We start from the raw sequence: 14,135 nt of genomic DNA, 5'->3' as shown, positions 1-14,135 counted from the left end.
GCCCTTACTGAACTGCAGAGATCTCTGTGCTGAGTTTCCAGGTCTGCACAGCTGCTATAGTCATTATGACAGAGTCCCGCTCTCCTTTTTAAATCATTCATTTAATTTATATTATGGAAAATGCAACATGAGGAGCTGAAACATGCAAAGATACATGGGAACACCCAAAACACCTAGGTGGATGGCAACAAAATTGGGGACTATTAGGCCCTGTTAACACTAGGGAGTATTCTAAATGCGCATCAAGCGTGCACAAAAGTGTGCACTGTGACGGTCGTTCACGATACATGCACAAATACGGAATGCGTTTGCATTGCCTTTACTAGGTAGTGGCACCAAGCACAAGCATTTTTTGCCGTGGAAGAACAAAACACGTCACCAAATTTGCAACATGAGGCGCCCAAGGACCCAATGGGGATGCAAGCCATATGCGGGGAACAGGGTCCTGATGTATGGGGGCCTCAATCTTGCTGTTGGAATCTCAGAAACAAGTAAGATGTCAGTGGTTAATTCATCCTAATTATTTCAGGATTTTTTCCTACTGTTTCTCCAGCAATCAAAAAAAATTAATTGTAAATTTTACATGCATATTCGTTCATGCCTCTAAAATAAAAAGGCCACTTGTATGATTCTGAGGAAGGGGGCTTGCCCCTGAAACGCGTCAATCTTGGCTGACTGCGGTCGGTGGACGGTGATGTGACCGGAGACTACCGTGTTACATGGTCGGGGATATACCATGTTGGGTTAACAGACAGTGTGGCCTCTCATTTGTTGTTAAAGCCTGATGAAAACGTTTGTTTGTGAATACTTTTATCCCTTGTTTTATTTATTGTAATAAACGATTACAAGGGCGCTCTGTTCCCATTAGTTTTCACTTGTATTAGAGGTTTACAATTTGTTTAAATATGTAATTAGCTATTCAGACATATATCTTAAATTAATTTTATCTTAATTAAAAACAAACAGATAAAATTGAGTTTCGTTAACCATCTTCTGCCTCTTACATCAGCAGCAATATGTGTAGGAAGTTCCCCCCCACCGATGTGTAGGAAGTTTCCCCCCCAAGAGGTTCCTTGTCTACCGCCTTTCCACCATCTGCTCTGTACTGGTGATAACATTCACAATGAATTGTTATCATTCTCTCTCTGATTTCAGGCAGTAAATGTTCCCTCCCATGAGTCGAGTCTTCAATATTTGTTTAATGTTGTCTTAATTAGTTTATAATTTCTAGACATATGTTAGTTCTTTTTATAATTAGCTGCAAATCTTCCACCCCCACTCCATGCTTCGTTATGTACGGGGATGATATCACAACGGATGGCTCCGCAAAAGGAAAAGCATAATGATATTTTTTTTTTCATTGAGGAGTCTATTAGTATTTGCTTATGGCAGATTTTTATATAGCACTGATAATGTACATAGTTCTTTACATCCTGTACATTTACAATCTCTGTCTTCGAGGAGCTTACAATCTAAAGGTGGCCATACACTTTACAACCATCGCAAGACCTTAGTCTTGCGATGGTTGTAAAGTAATTAAAAAAACGTACGATCTGCCCATCTTGGACAGGCAGATCGTACTTGCGATCATCCAATGACCGCAATGCTGAACGGGCAGTGTGCGCGTTGCCAGGATCAACATGTATTTTTCTCTACTTGCAGAAAATGTAGTTAGCATGGAAAAAGAAAACAAATGCAATTATTACATCTAAGGACTGGTAAGATGCAATATATTACATTTTTGTACTTGGGGTTCAATATGCTTTAAAGCTGACCTCCGGCATAAGTAAATATTATCTAAATAAAAGTCATGTGTGTTCTTACTGGAACCTTGGTATACTTTGTGCATTTCTTCTAGATCCATACTGTAATCCAGTGTGAAACATTCCCTTTCAGCAAGCGCTTCCTGTAATAAAGACCAGTCACCGCTGCTCTCTTTTCCTTCTGCAGGGTGACTGGTCTTGTATCCACCCCCTCCTATAGATTTCTGCAGGCAGTCTGTAGTGGGTGGAGTCTGCTGGGTCGCTCCCACATCTCTGCTCTCTGCACAGGCTGTGTACAGGACAATGATAAAGTCACTGCAAATTTTTCTAAGTAATATCCAGATTTGCTAAGGCATCCGGTGCCCACAAAGTGGATTTATTTCCTTTGTGGCTATTGGTGAATATATTTAGGTGAAAGTTTTTGAGTTTAGCTTCACGGCCTTGTTCACACCAAGCGCGGAACAGGTGCAGAGCGGTTACAGAACTGCGTCCAATGTATTCCAATGGTATTTTTTGCTCCAGTTCACATCGCAGCGTGCAGTTCCATAGCAGGTGAAAAAACTGCAGCAAGCCCTATTTTACCTGCTCTGGAACGCCTGCAAATGCATAAAAAATGCATGTAAATGCCTGGAACGCACTGAAAGCCCATGTTAAACTAAAAACTAGAAGAAAAAAAAAACGGCCCAGAACGCATCAAAAACGCGGCACAACCCACTGCACTGCGTGTGCAGAAACCTGGGCGGATCTGCTCTGCATTTTGTGTGAACAAGGCCTTAGTTGCTTATGTCCATCAGGCACTTTATGAGCCTGAATACAGTCACAAACTTTACAAGGGGCCACACAATCCCCAATAATTTTTAACCAATCAATTACATATCATTAGCAATGCAACAGGAAGACTAGGAACACTCAAAGCTGAACAGGAACACTTGATACCCACTGAGGGGGAAACAAAGCCAAAAGCAGGGGGATTTGACTGCCAGATCACATATATTATATCAAAAGTAGGGATGCACCGATATATCGGCCGAAAATGGCACTTTTGGCATAATGCTGAAAGTGCAATTTTCTGGCCGATACAGCGGTGCATCCATTCTTTCTTTCCTCCCCTCTGGGAGCTGCTCTGTGTCCCAACGGGGAGGAGAGAAACTGTCACAGGTGGCCGAGCGCAGAGGGAGGAGAGCGCTGTGAGCAGCCGGCATCTCTCCTCCCCCACCGCTCAGAAAAGTTAAAATAAAAAACATTTTCGGTTTCGGTCTGATATTTTTTTTTATTTCGGTTTCGTTTTGAAATTTTCATTTCGGTGCACCTCCAATAAAAAGCAAAGCCCCCCAGAATCCATCTAGAATGGAATTATAATTTCTAGGTGGGCTGCCTTTCAAAGCATATGACAAACAATATGTGTTAAACCCCCCAGCACAATGCAATGCTGATCCTGCATCTCTGCGTGTTGTCGCAGTGACACGCCAGGCTAATTTTAGCTCATGAGGACACAGAGAATGAACCAATACACAAGAGACAGGGAATTCTGCTAACCTTCTGACTCATTCAGATTATTGAATTTTGCTCCGAGAAATACATTTTCATTTTTTTTATTGGAAAAATGTCTAGTGGCATTTGTGAAAACAACTTCGGCAGTGGTCACAGTATACATTTTTTTCTTAAAAAGAAAATACCTTGCCGTACAGAAAAATCCTGGAAAGTGACAATTTCTGCCCTTTCTATTGTTGGACGAGCTGAACCACACAGATAAAACGGCATACGATTATCACATAATGTCACAATTGCTTATTTTTAGTCCTGTGAGATATTGCTGTGTCACATCTTGCGTGGTTGTCTTCCTATTGTGAGGGATGTGGGTCATGATTGTACTTTATTAACATTTTGAATTTCTTGTTAATGTTCCCAGACGCTCGGCAATGTCCACTGGCAGTAATAGCGCATGGAAATGGAGGATTTGATCGGTCAGATGGAGCATGTTGAATAGAAAAAAAAAAGGACGAGCCTCCTATTTCCTGAGGTGTCTAGATGGGGCCAATAGGTGTCATAACTCTTCTTTCTTTTTCAGGATCAGTTTCCTCACAAGTTCTGTGATATGTGGTTTAATTTCCTCCACGGAAACTGTTGGACCCCAAGCATCTACCACCTTACCATCTGGACCAATCAGATACTTCCAGAAGTTCCAGTCCGGTTCTTTGCTGGAGGCCTCTGCAAAACACACATAGGTGGCATCATAACTACCAAATAATAAAGTGTGGATCACTCATAACAAATGGCACTTGTCAAAAGATATGTATTTCTGCTCAGCCAGTTTAGTAATCCCTGGCATGCCTGCCAGAAGTCAGAATCCCTGACCTCACTTTTCTCTACTGCAGTTACGCAGCACAGCCTGGTCACTTGCACCTGCTGGCTGGACAATGAGGAATCAGCAGCACACATCATAATTCTGCTCTTCTTCTCCTCCCAGAAAGCTCCCTGTGTTACAGTGACAGCACTGTGCAATGCAGGTGAGTCTGGTTTGCCTACAGTGTTGTCTCCTGGTCTGCTGCATGGGTTTACTTTCAGTTAATATACTTGTACTACAATGTATAAAACATTCTTAAAGTGACATTAAAGTCAAAGTCCCCCTTAAATTATGATCTTAATCCGATCATCTTCTTCTTTACTGTCCTTTTCAGCTGTCCCTCCAGCGCTAGTGCGGGTCTCCGATCCAGCGCTGACTCCTCTGTCCTTCTCTTCTCTGATGTCCCACTGTGTCTGCATGCAGGTGCACGCTGCTCCATAGACTTACCTTGTGTCTCTCCTCGTCTCCCGGCCGAACATCTGAAGTGCGCATGCGCCCGCCCCATGATCCTTCAGATGTACGGACGGGAGCGTGCGGCGAAGACACAGGTAAGTTTAAAGCCTTTTTAATTTACTACCCACTACTTACGACCCAAAGTCAGCACCTAGAGGGCTACTACCCGCAGAACTGTGCTGTAGCCGCGAAAGATTCCAATAATATTGTCTGGATATTGTGTGTGACACCTGCAGTGTCACACACCGGCTCTAAGTATTGTGAAGAGTACATTTTACTCTCCCAATACTTCTCCTTTAACTGCAGCAGAAAAAAAACTCAAGACTCCTCTGCTGCGAGACAGGGCTGTGCTTTGTGACAGACTGTATAAATCTCAGAACTGGATGGATCTGTGTATTTATCTAGTGGCTTTAATGAATACATAGATGAATGAAATGGTAGCTTTTTTTTAACATCTGCCTGGAGTCCAGCTTAAATAATACCGGGAAAAGAGCAGTGATTGTAAGTAGATCAGTCAAGTCACACAGATGGGCACTGGACAGGGATACTTGCTGAGCTGTTCTAATGCTCGATTGCCAAGTCTGAACGGTTGTACAAATAAGTCAGCATGTATGCCCCCATTCTATGGACATGGCTTTGCATTGGCCTGAACGTTGCATGCAACATTTGAGCTGTGCTGGCTATTTAAAGTAAATCTGTGTTTTGAACATGTAGGGAACTGGTAGATTGTATGGGTGTCAGTACCTTGGCATACAAAAAGGTTGGTCAGAGCAAATGAAGTGGGTATGCAAAGAAGGGGTTAAGCTTACATTGGGGGTGTTACAGCAGCCGTACAAGGCTCGAATATTGGCCAGTCAGCCTACGGGCTTAAGGACAGAAATCAAATTGATTCCCCCATCCCTTGCCGGCTATTGCATTCAGGAAGCTGCGATAATACCTTTATACAGTGGTGCTACCGAACAGTGACTGCATAAGATAGGATGTAGTCACTGCTCAGACGATTATTTTCCACCTAGCTCAGTCGATTTTTAACTTTTGTCGACCCAGACGGTACTTGCAGGACCACTCCCAGCACAAACACATCGCAGTGGGCTGGCTGTTGTGCATGGCCCCTTAGGATTAGGGCTAGGATTATAAGAAGAGCTAGAATTACAGGAAGGGCAAGAATGAGAGATAGTGTTAGCGTTGGGGTTACAGGGTGTGTTAGTGTTATAGGATTGCTTAGTGTGAGAGTTAATGTTAGGGTTACAGGGAAGGTTAGTGTTAGGGTTACAAGATAGGTTAGTGTTAGAGCTTGGGGTTACAGGGAGGGTTAGAGGAACGATTAATGACAGAGTTGGAGTTATAGAGAGGGTTTGTGTTGAGGATAAGGTAATGGTTAGGATTAAAGTTAGTGTTGGTGCAGAGTGTTAGGGTTACAGGGTGTTGTCCTTAGGGCAGGGCCTCTGCACTGCAGTTAAAATAATGAGTCCCAATCGCCCAACGCCGAAAGCGAATGTACCACCAATCTCTTACCAGTCAGATATTTGAACGCAGCATTGGCTCCAATACCCGTGACAGCTACCTTGCTGAACATGGGGAAGGACACACTGTACTGCTTCCTGATAAACAATTCAATCTCACGATCAGTGTCTGGCTCCTGATGTCCAAATTGATTACATGGGAATCCCAAAACATTAAAGTGGTAAGGTCCCAGGTCTCGCTGGAGCTTCTGCAGCGCCTTGTAGTGGCCGTCCGTGTACCCACACTGACTGGCCACATTCACCGCCAGTGACACCTGAGAAAAAGGAGACAAAAACTTTAGTAGGTGATTCAAAACCAACACTGAAAGTTCCTAGATGTTTAGCAGCACAGCAACAGAGTCCCTTTACCATCTTGCCACTCACATACAATGGTACTTTAAAAGAAGCAGTTTCTTAGAGAAACAAGGAGATTTGCATTGGCTTCAATACTTTGCGGTCTTTCTAAAACAATTCACAGAGCCATTCACTCACTGTGAATATCTATAAATGTTAGTTTTGTTATAAATACATGCAAAATCCTGTATAACAATAATTCTGAATGTTATCTATGTAATGTATTATGGCCACAAGATGGAGCCGAGGAGCCTAGAAAATTAATACTTATTTCCTAGGCTCCTCAGCTCCATCTAGTGGCCACAATACAATACTACATTACACATTAAACATTGATAACATTCAGAATTGCATTCTATCTGTAAAGAAAACCTAAACAACATCCATTTTGAAAGCGTTTGCACAAAACCAACGTTTATAGATATTCGCAGGGCAAATGGCCCTGTGAATAGTTTCTAAATAGATTCCTAAGTGTTCCTTACCTTGAACATGTATGGAAAGAAGGATGTCTGGTTTGACATATATGAGACTTGTTCTAGTGACTCAAACATTGTAGAACTCAGTAAGTATAATAGCCAGGTAACCAGCATATTCTAGTTGTCTGCTAACATGCAAGTCTCCATGTAAACTTTAAAGGATCATTCTATCCAAAATTGATCTTTCAGTTTTCCTGGGAGAAAATGCTTAAATTGCCCATCAGCTTGCTGTGCATCTCAGTGAGGAAATCATACTCTTTATGTGGCATTTTTCATTTTTTTACGTTCCCATAAATACAAATGGTACAACAAAGCTCCTTCTGCAACAACAGGAGTGAGACTCCATAAAGGAAGCCCGTCCATCTGGTCAGGGGATCTAGCCAATGAATTAAAGGAGAACTATGAGGTGAGTGCTTTTCACTCACCTCATAGTTCTAGCGGACCTGTGACAATGAGACTGTCACAGGTCGGCTCAGTAGTTCGGGAGGTGAGCGAACACATACCGGCGTTCGCTCACCTCTCGCTCTCTGCCGTGACAGGGGAGGGGCTGGATTCCCCCCCTCCCCGCTCCGATCCGCCAGCGCTGACAGGCGGAACGGACGGGGGAGGGTACAGCTGGCTCTGCCTTTAGATAGGCAGAGCCAGCTGTCAGTCAGCAGCTGGCGGATCCCAGGACAATTGTCGGGATCCGCTTTCTGTCGTGACAGGGGAGGGGCTGGATATCCCCAATCCGCCAGCGCTGACTCTAGATAGGCAGAGCCAGCTGTCAGTCACGCAGCTGGGCGGATCCCGGCACAACTGTCGGGATCCGCTTCAGCTGCGGCATCTCAGTATAGCGCAAGCTACAGCTCGTGGTATGCTGAGCTTTGGGTGACGGGAGGACGCTAGTTTGTGTCCTCCCGTTACCCTAAGGAGAACTATGGGGAAAAGACTTAACCCCATAGTTCTCCTTTAAATGACTGGCATAAGAATACAGTGATTCAATCTGCTGGTCTCCATTCATAACCAAATATTATCTGTGTGTGTGGGCTGGTACCTTATGCAACCCTTTGTAACAGCCAGTTTTTGTCAGATACCCCAAAAGCTTCCAATAAATGGAATGTATACGTTTTCATATCATTCAATATAGGAAATATACTTTTTCAAACATTTTCTTATGACCAGGACTAAATCATTTAAAGAAAAAATACAGCCAGGCAAATGTGAATGTGTGCATATGAATATTCCAGTCATATAATTTCCAGTCAGAAAATGGAGCTCTACACTCATTTTGTGTGTTCACCGGGCTAATCTCAAGTGCTGTGCTGAAAAAGCTTGTTGTTACAGGGCTCAATAAGTTAAAGGAGGATCATGGGGAGAGTGAAATACACTTATCCCCATAATTCAAGCTGACCTGTGACACTGAAGCTGTAACAGGCCGGCTCTACTGATCGGGAATCCAGCAAACACATACTGCTGATTTCCCCATCCTCTCCCTGCAGACGGCAGTGACTGTTTGTCACCTCTCCCTGCAGAGATTCCCCCCTCCCCATGGGGAAGGGGGCGGGTACAGCTAGCTCTGCCTCTAGATAGACAGAGCCCAGTGTCAATCAGCCAGCGGAGTGGATCACAACAGTATTGTCAAGATCTGCCCTGGCTGCGGTGCGGCTCTGCGCTCTCAGCATATAGCAGGCAATAGCCTGCTATATACTGAGTTTTGGGTCACGGAAGGACATTAGTATATGTCCTCCTGTGACCCTAAAGAGAACTATGGCCAAAAAAGGTTAAGTCATAAAGACGCAAATTTTGACTGGCAGCTTAAGAAACACTGCGGTCAATGGACGAACACAAATACAAATGTGGCAAAACGCACATGAAAACGTGCGGCACGTTTCCTGGCGTTTCCATTAAAGTCCATGGGGGAAAAAACGAGCTTGAAACTGCCAAAGGAAGCTCCTGTACTTTTTTTCTGCATTTGGCATTTCCTGCTGGCGTTCGGTTGCTCAGGTGTGAACAGGGGGCATTGAAAATCATGGGACTTCTTGTGCTGGGCGTTTTAAAGCGCTTTTCCTACTGTTCAAAAACGCCTAGCTGTGATCCAGTCCTAAGTAACGCTAAACTCCGGAGTTAAACCTTAAAAATACATTCAAGACCTTAAGGCCTCATTCACACAGCGTTAAGTCGGGCCGTACATGTCCATGCGGAGTGCGCGCCCATATCGTGGCCATTTCCAGGAGGGACAGGTGCTGCGCATAGCAGCCTGTTCTTCCCTATGGAAGGACGCATCCGTACGCACACCCGTGGGTCCGTACTCGGACGCAGACAGAAAGGGTCCTGTCTGCGTCCGAGCACGGACACATGGGTGTGCAGTTCAGATGTGCGTATGACGGCGTACGGCCGCGTCCTCCCATAGGGAAGAACAGGCTGCTGCATGCAATCACATGCAGCACCTGTCCCTCCCGGAAAACGGCCCGATACGGGCGTGCACACCACACGGACTTGCACGGCCTGTCTTAACGCTGTGTGAATGAGGCCGAGCTGTCAGCAATGTACCTTATTTGTGCATCACTCAGCTGTAGATCCTCAAATCATCTCTAAATTGGTGCTGACACCATACAATTTTAGGCCAGAAGATTGGTATAGGGTCACTTTAATTGGTTAAAGAGGCTCTGTCACTTTGCCCATTCAGGGGCAGCTTACATTAAAAAAAAGGTACTTAGGAAAAAAAATGATCTGCAATTGCGTGAAAAGAGGAAGGAGTAAGAGTATGGAAAGTGGAAGAAGGGGGTCAGGTTCTGCTAAGATACATCTCTGTGCCACATCTCCCTGATTATGACCTTTCTTGCAGAGGGTATGTACATGGCTCCTGAAAGCCTAACTAATATCTACAATGTCAGTCTTATACCTGCAATGTCTCTTATTTACTAACATGTAAGAATATTTGCACACATAGACTCAGCAATGCAGCATCGTGCACTGAGCCCCCTCTCTGGTACATGCCACGTCCTCAGCCCCTTAGAGGAGCATAGAGAAGGAAGGAGGGAGTCTCATTCCACCCCTATGGGCCAGAGACAGAATGTCAGGCAGACAAGTCTGCTATCATGTAGCTTCTCTCCGGATGATCTCTGTAATAAATGCAATGGATGCTACTTGTATTAACAGATCAGATGGCTGAATTTTGGATCGCAGCCACCGTTAGATGGGTGCAGCAGATTGCAGTAAGCTGCATGCAATTCTGTATGGAGATCAATGATTCGACTGAATGAGTCCCCGATCCACAATGATCAGATCAGTACAATACACAGATCAGTTACACATCGTTCATCGACTTAGATCCAGAGCCTGGATCGGCGGGGTATATCGGGAATTACAGGTAAGGTTAGTTGCAGTCAAAGCAGGGTGCCCGTTAGCCTGCATTGGGGTAGCAGGGAAGCGGTTCATGACTGGGGAAGGTTAGCAGAAGGAACCGGTTTAGTTGCAAAGTTTCTGATGGCTCCGACTCACCGATCCCCGGTACTTCTCCAAAGACACCAGCTTGCCCCTGATATTGACCAACTTAAAGGTGTAAAAATCCCGGTCCTTCTGCAGGGACGGGGCCAGGAAGCAGAAGAAGAGGAGAAGCACAGCTTGGTACATGGCGGCGGATATATCAACAGCTACCCGGTGAGCGGAACAAGGGATACGGAATGAACAGCGAACCGAGAAGAACTACATAATCAATGGAAGAGCCCCGACTCCCAAGCCTTCCGAGACTGGATACTTTTATGACACGCCCCTAACGTTCCATCTATAGAATTGGGGGCGTGGTCACAGGCAGCTGCTGCAACTGGAATAGAGCGAAGGAGAGCTGTATCAGTGGAAGAGTCCGAGACTAGATATGTTTATGACGCGCCCCTAAAGTTCCATCCAATGAATTGGGGGGCGTGGTTACAGGTAGCTGCAGCAACTGGAATAGTGCGTTGTTTCGGTAGAAGAGTGCGAGATTTGATACTTTTATGACACGCCCATAAAAAGTTCCAGCGAAGGAATTAGGGGCGTGGTCAGTCTGCAACTGGAATAGTGCGAAGAAGAGCTATAACAGTAGAAGAGTCCGAGACTTGATATTTTTATGACACGCCCACAACGTTCCATCGAAAGAGTTAGGGGCGTGATCACAGGCTGCAACTGGAATAGTGCGAAGAAGAGCTATATTAGTAGAAGAGTCCGAGACTTGATACTTTTATGACACGCCCCTGCTAAAGAATTGGGGGCGTGGTTACAGGCAACTGGATTAATGTGCTCTATCGATTCGGTAGCAGAGTTCGAGAATTGATACTATCTGTATCGTGTAAGTGTATTGATACACTTATGGGCGTGGTCTGGTTACTTGCAGCTGCAGCAACTGAAATAGTGAGAAGGCGAACAATTACTATAACAGTAGAAGCGTCCGAGACTCGATACTTTATGACATGCCCCTAATGTCCATCTAAAGAATTAGGGGCGTGGTTATACACAGCTGCAGCACTTGGAATAGTGCAAAAGAGATGTACCCTCCCACTCATACATATCATTAGAAGAGTCAGGAAAGTATCAAGCTCTTAGACTGGATATTTTCATGACACGCCTCCTCACGTTCCAGCTAAAGAATTGGGGACATGGCCACATACAGCAGCAGCTCCATCAACGGGAATAGTGCGAAGGAGATCCACCCTGACACATATCAATAGGACAGCCAGCGTGCTTGAAGCGTTCATGACACGCCCCCAAACGGCCCATATAAATAATTGGGGGCGTGGTTACAGGCAGCCCCAGCATCTGGAGTAGCGCGAACTCGAAGCGGAGGTACCCAGGCACAGTGGAGAGTGGAACAATGTTGTAATGGTTCTCTTCTGGGGTTAGCTGCATCATACGAAGGTCCTGGTGGCAAGGTGTTTTTGTATAGGGGATAGGAAGAGTAGCTATTAAGAAAACGGCAAAGTAGAACATTATGAGCAGAATTTACCAAGGAGCATACTAAAAGGAATGACAGAATGGAATGCCCATAGACAGAATCTGGAGCATGGAAACCAATCGGCTTCTAGCTTTCAAAGCAAAACTGAACAAGCTGAGATACAAGATACAAGCCGATTTGGTTACTATGCACAGCTGCTCCAGATTCTGTCTGCCCCAGTTTTAGTAAATTCCCACCTACTTTTTCCTTAATATAGTAAAAAATAAAAACCCCAGTGGTGATTAAATACCACAAAAAGAAAGCTCTATCTATCCCCAAAAAATTGTATAAAATTCATTTCAGTACAGCGTTGCATGACGGAATAAATGTCAGTCAAAGTATCGCAGCGCTGAATACTGAAAAATGGCCTGGACAGGAAGGGGGAGTAAACACCGTGGTCAGCAAATGGTTAAACAGGTTCAAAGAATGTCACCAGCACATGGAAAAATCCTCGCAAGATCACCAAATGTTCATTTTACAGAACAATCGTCAAAATGAAAAGTTTTCCTTTTGATGATTGTTCAATAAAATGAAAATTTGGCAATCCTGTGAGGATTTTTCCGTGTGCTTTGAGTCTGCTGCTAAAGAAGCTCATGTACCTTTTTAACTACCTCCGGGCCGGCAGTAGTAAAAGAACGGCCGGCCGGGAGCTCTCTAGATCTGAGCGGGTGTCTTTAGACACGCCCCTTCGCGCGCACCGCTGGGCGCGCGCAAGCGGGAGATGCCCGATATTTAAAAACAGGCTGCGATGCCTGTTAACATGCTCCCCGTATGTGATAGCAATAAAGTTTAGTGAAAAAAAAAAATAGAAAAAAAAATTAAAATTACCCACTCAAAAAATGTTTAAAGTTACACATAAAAAAGAATAAAAAAACAAAAAATTTTTTAAAGTCCCCAACCATACATACACGCATGCAAACATGAGCGGTAAAAACTTTTAAAGTGTCGTCTATGACCAATTTTGGGTATGGTAGTTTTCTGCGATTTCGCAGGTGCGCGCAATTTTAAAGCTTGACATGTTTGGTGTCTATTTACCCGACGTGACCCCGACTTTTATATTTTACCAAAAAACTGGGTAATAATAAATGTTTCCTAACATAATGTTTAAAAAAAACGTGTTTTTTTTCCCCAAAATTTTCAGTAATTTTTCCTAATTATAGTAAAAAATAAAACCCACAGTGGTGATTAAATACCACCAAAAGAAAGCTCTGTGTGTCCCCAAAAAATGCTATCAAATTCATTTAGTACAGCGTTACATGACGGAATAAACGTCAGTCAAAGTACCACAGCGCTGAATACTGAAAAATGGCCTGGCCAGGAAGGGGTCTAAACACCTGGTCTTCAAGCAGTTAAGCATCAAGTGACAGGCTACACAACGCTCGGAAAGAGCCTGAACTCTGCATTGCGTTTGGGTTGTGCATTTATTTCCGCCGCAGGTAAATTGTAACATATGATTAGATGGCTGAATTTCCAGGTCTAATAGGTTTTACAAATAAATATACATGATCAATAGTTTGTACATTATTCTCATTGTACTAAAAAAATCAAAAGTGTAGATCTAAACTGTGTCCACTAGGGGGCCTCACTTTCCTAAAAACAAAGCAAATGGGGGTGACGGTAACCAATTGGCATCTCTGGTTCAGGATAGTACTGGGTGGTTTAGGGCTCATTCACAGTGGCATCAAAAATGTCAGATACAGATGTGTACAGCATCCATATAGAAGTCTATGGGCCCATTCACACAGCTGTACCTGGCAGCGTAATGTTCTAAGCTAAAAGAAAACAACAAACAGGACAAAGCTGCGTAAGTTCTGCAGGTTTTTTGCAAGTTTGTGCAGCTGCTGATTGCACACTATTCATGTTTATATGTCGGCCGGAGTCATTCTGTGCATGGGCCGCTGCCACATGAATGAGTCATTCAGGGCCGGTGCAAGGATTTTTGCCTACACAGGTGAAAGAGCATTTTTTTTAATCTTACTATCTTCTACTTTTTATCATTTTAATTATTATTTTTTCATAAATGTTTATTTTATACATTTTTATTTTATTCACTTACCTGTATTGCCATCACACTGGAGCTAGCTAACAAGCCCCTGTGTGATAGCATTTGGAGGTGACAGGTTCTCTTTATTGAACCTGTCACCTTCAATAAAGGAGTTCTAGTACAGCACTAGTACAGAGAGGCGGCTCTGATCACACCTGTCAGCGCTCCCTCTCTCTCCTCCTGGCCGCTATGAAGCTGCAGCGGCCGGCAGGAGAGAGAGGGAGCGCTGGCAGGTGTGATCAGAGCCGCCA

The 14,135-nt window shown here is 44.2% G+C and overlaps 1 protein-coding gene across 1 annotated transcript; it reads right to left on the bottom strand.

Moving 5' to 3' along the window:
- Positions 1-3,768: 3,768 nt before the first annotated feature.
- On the bottom strand, positions 3,769-10,515 carry GPX7 (glutathione peroxidase 7). The gene is made up of 3 exons (XM_018552472.1): positions 10,376-10,515; positions 6,076-6,337; positions 3,769-3,971 (listed from the first exon to the last, which is right to left on the bottom strand). Exons 1-3 carry the CDS (start codon positions 10,505-10,507, stop codon positions 3,808-3,810), a joined length of 558 nt encoding a protein of 185 aa, XP_018407974.1. The 5' UTR covers positions 10,508-10,515; the 3' UTR covers positions 3,769-3,807.
- Positions 10,516-14,135: the final 3,620 nt, after the last annotated feature.

This window comes from Nanorana parkeri, unplaced genomic scaffold, assembly GCF_000935625.1.
Source record: "Nanorana parkeri isolate BGI_ZX_2015 unplaced genomic scaffold, ASM93562v1 scaffold89, whole genome shotgun sequence".
In the NCBI taxonomy this organism is placed as follows: domain Eukaryota; kingdom Metazoa; phylum Chordata; class Amphibia; order Anura; family Dicroglossidae; genus Nanorana; species Nanorana parkeri.
Note: the sequence above shows the minus strand (reverse complement) of the source record. Positions and strands in the feature narration are given on the sequence as shown.

Excerpts from the sequence above, each read along its gene's own strand:
- GPX7 (XM_018552472.1), bottom strand. The coding sequence starts at position 10,507 with ATGTACCAAGCTGTGCTTCTCCTCTTCTTCTGCTTCCTGGCCCCGTCC. Across the intron at positions 6,338-10,375 it reads TGGAGAAGTACCGGGGATCG|GTGTCACTGGCGGTGAATGT; the intron begins GTGAGTCGGAGC and ends CCTTTTTCTCAG. Across the intron at positions 3,972-6,075 it reads TGCGTTCAAATATCTGACTG|AGGCCTCCAGCAAAGAACCG; the intron begins GTAAGAGATTGG and ends TGTGTTTTGCAG.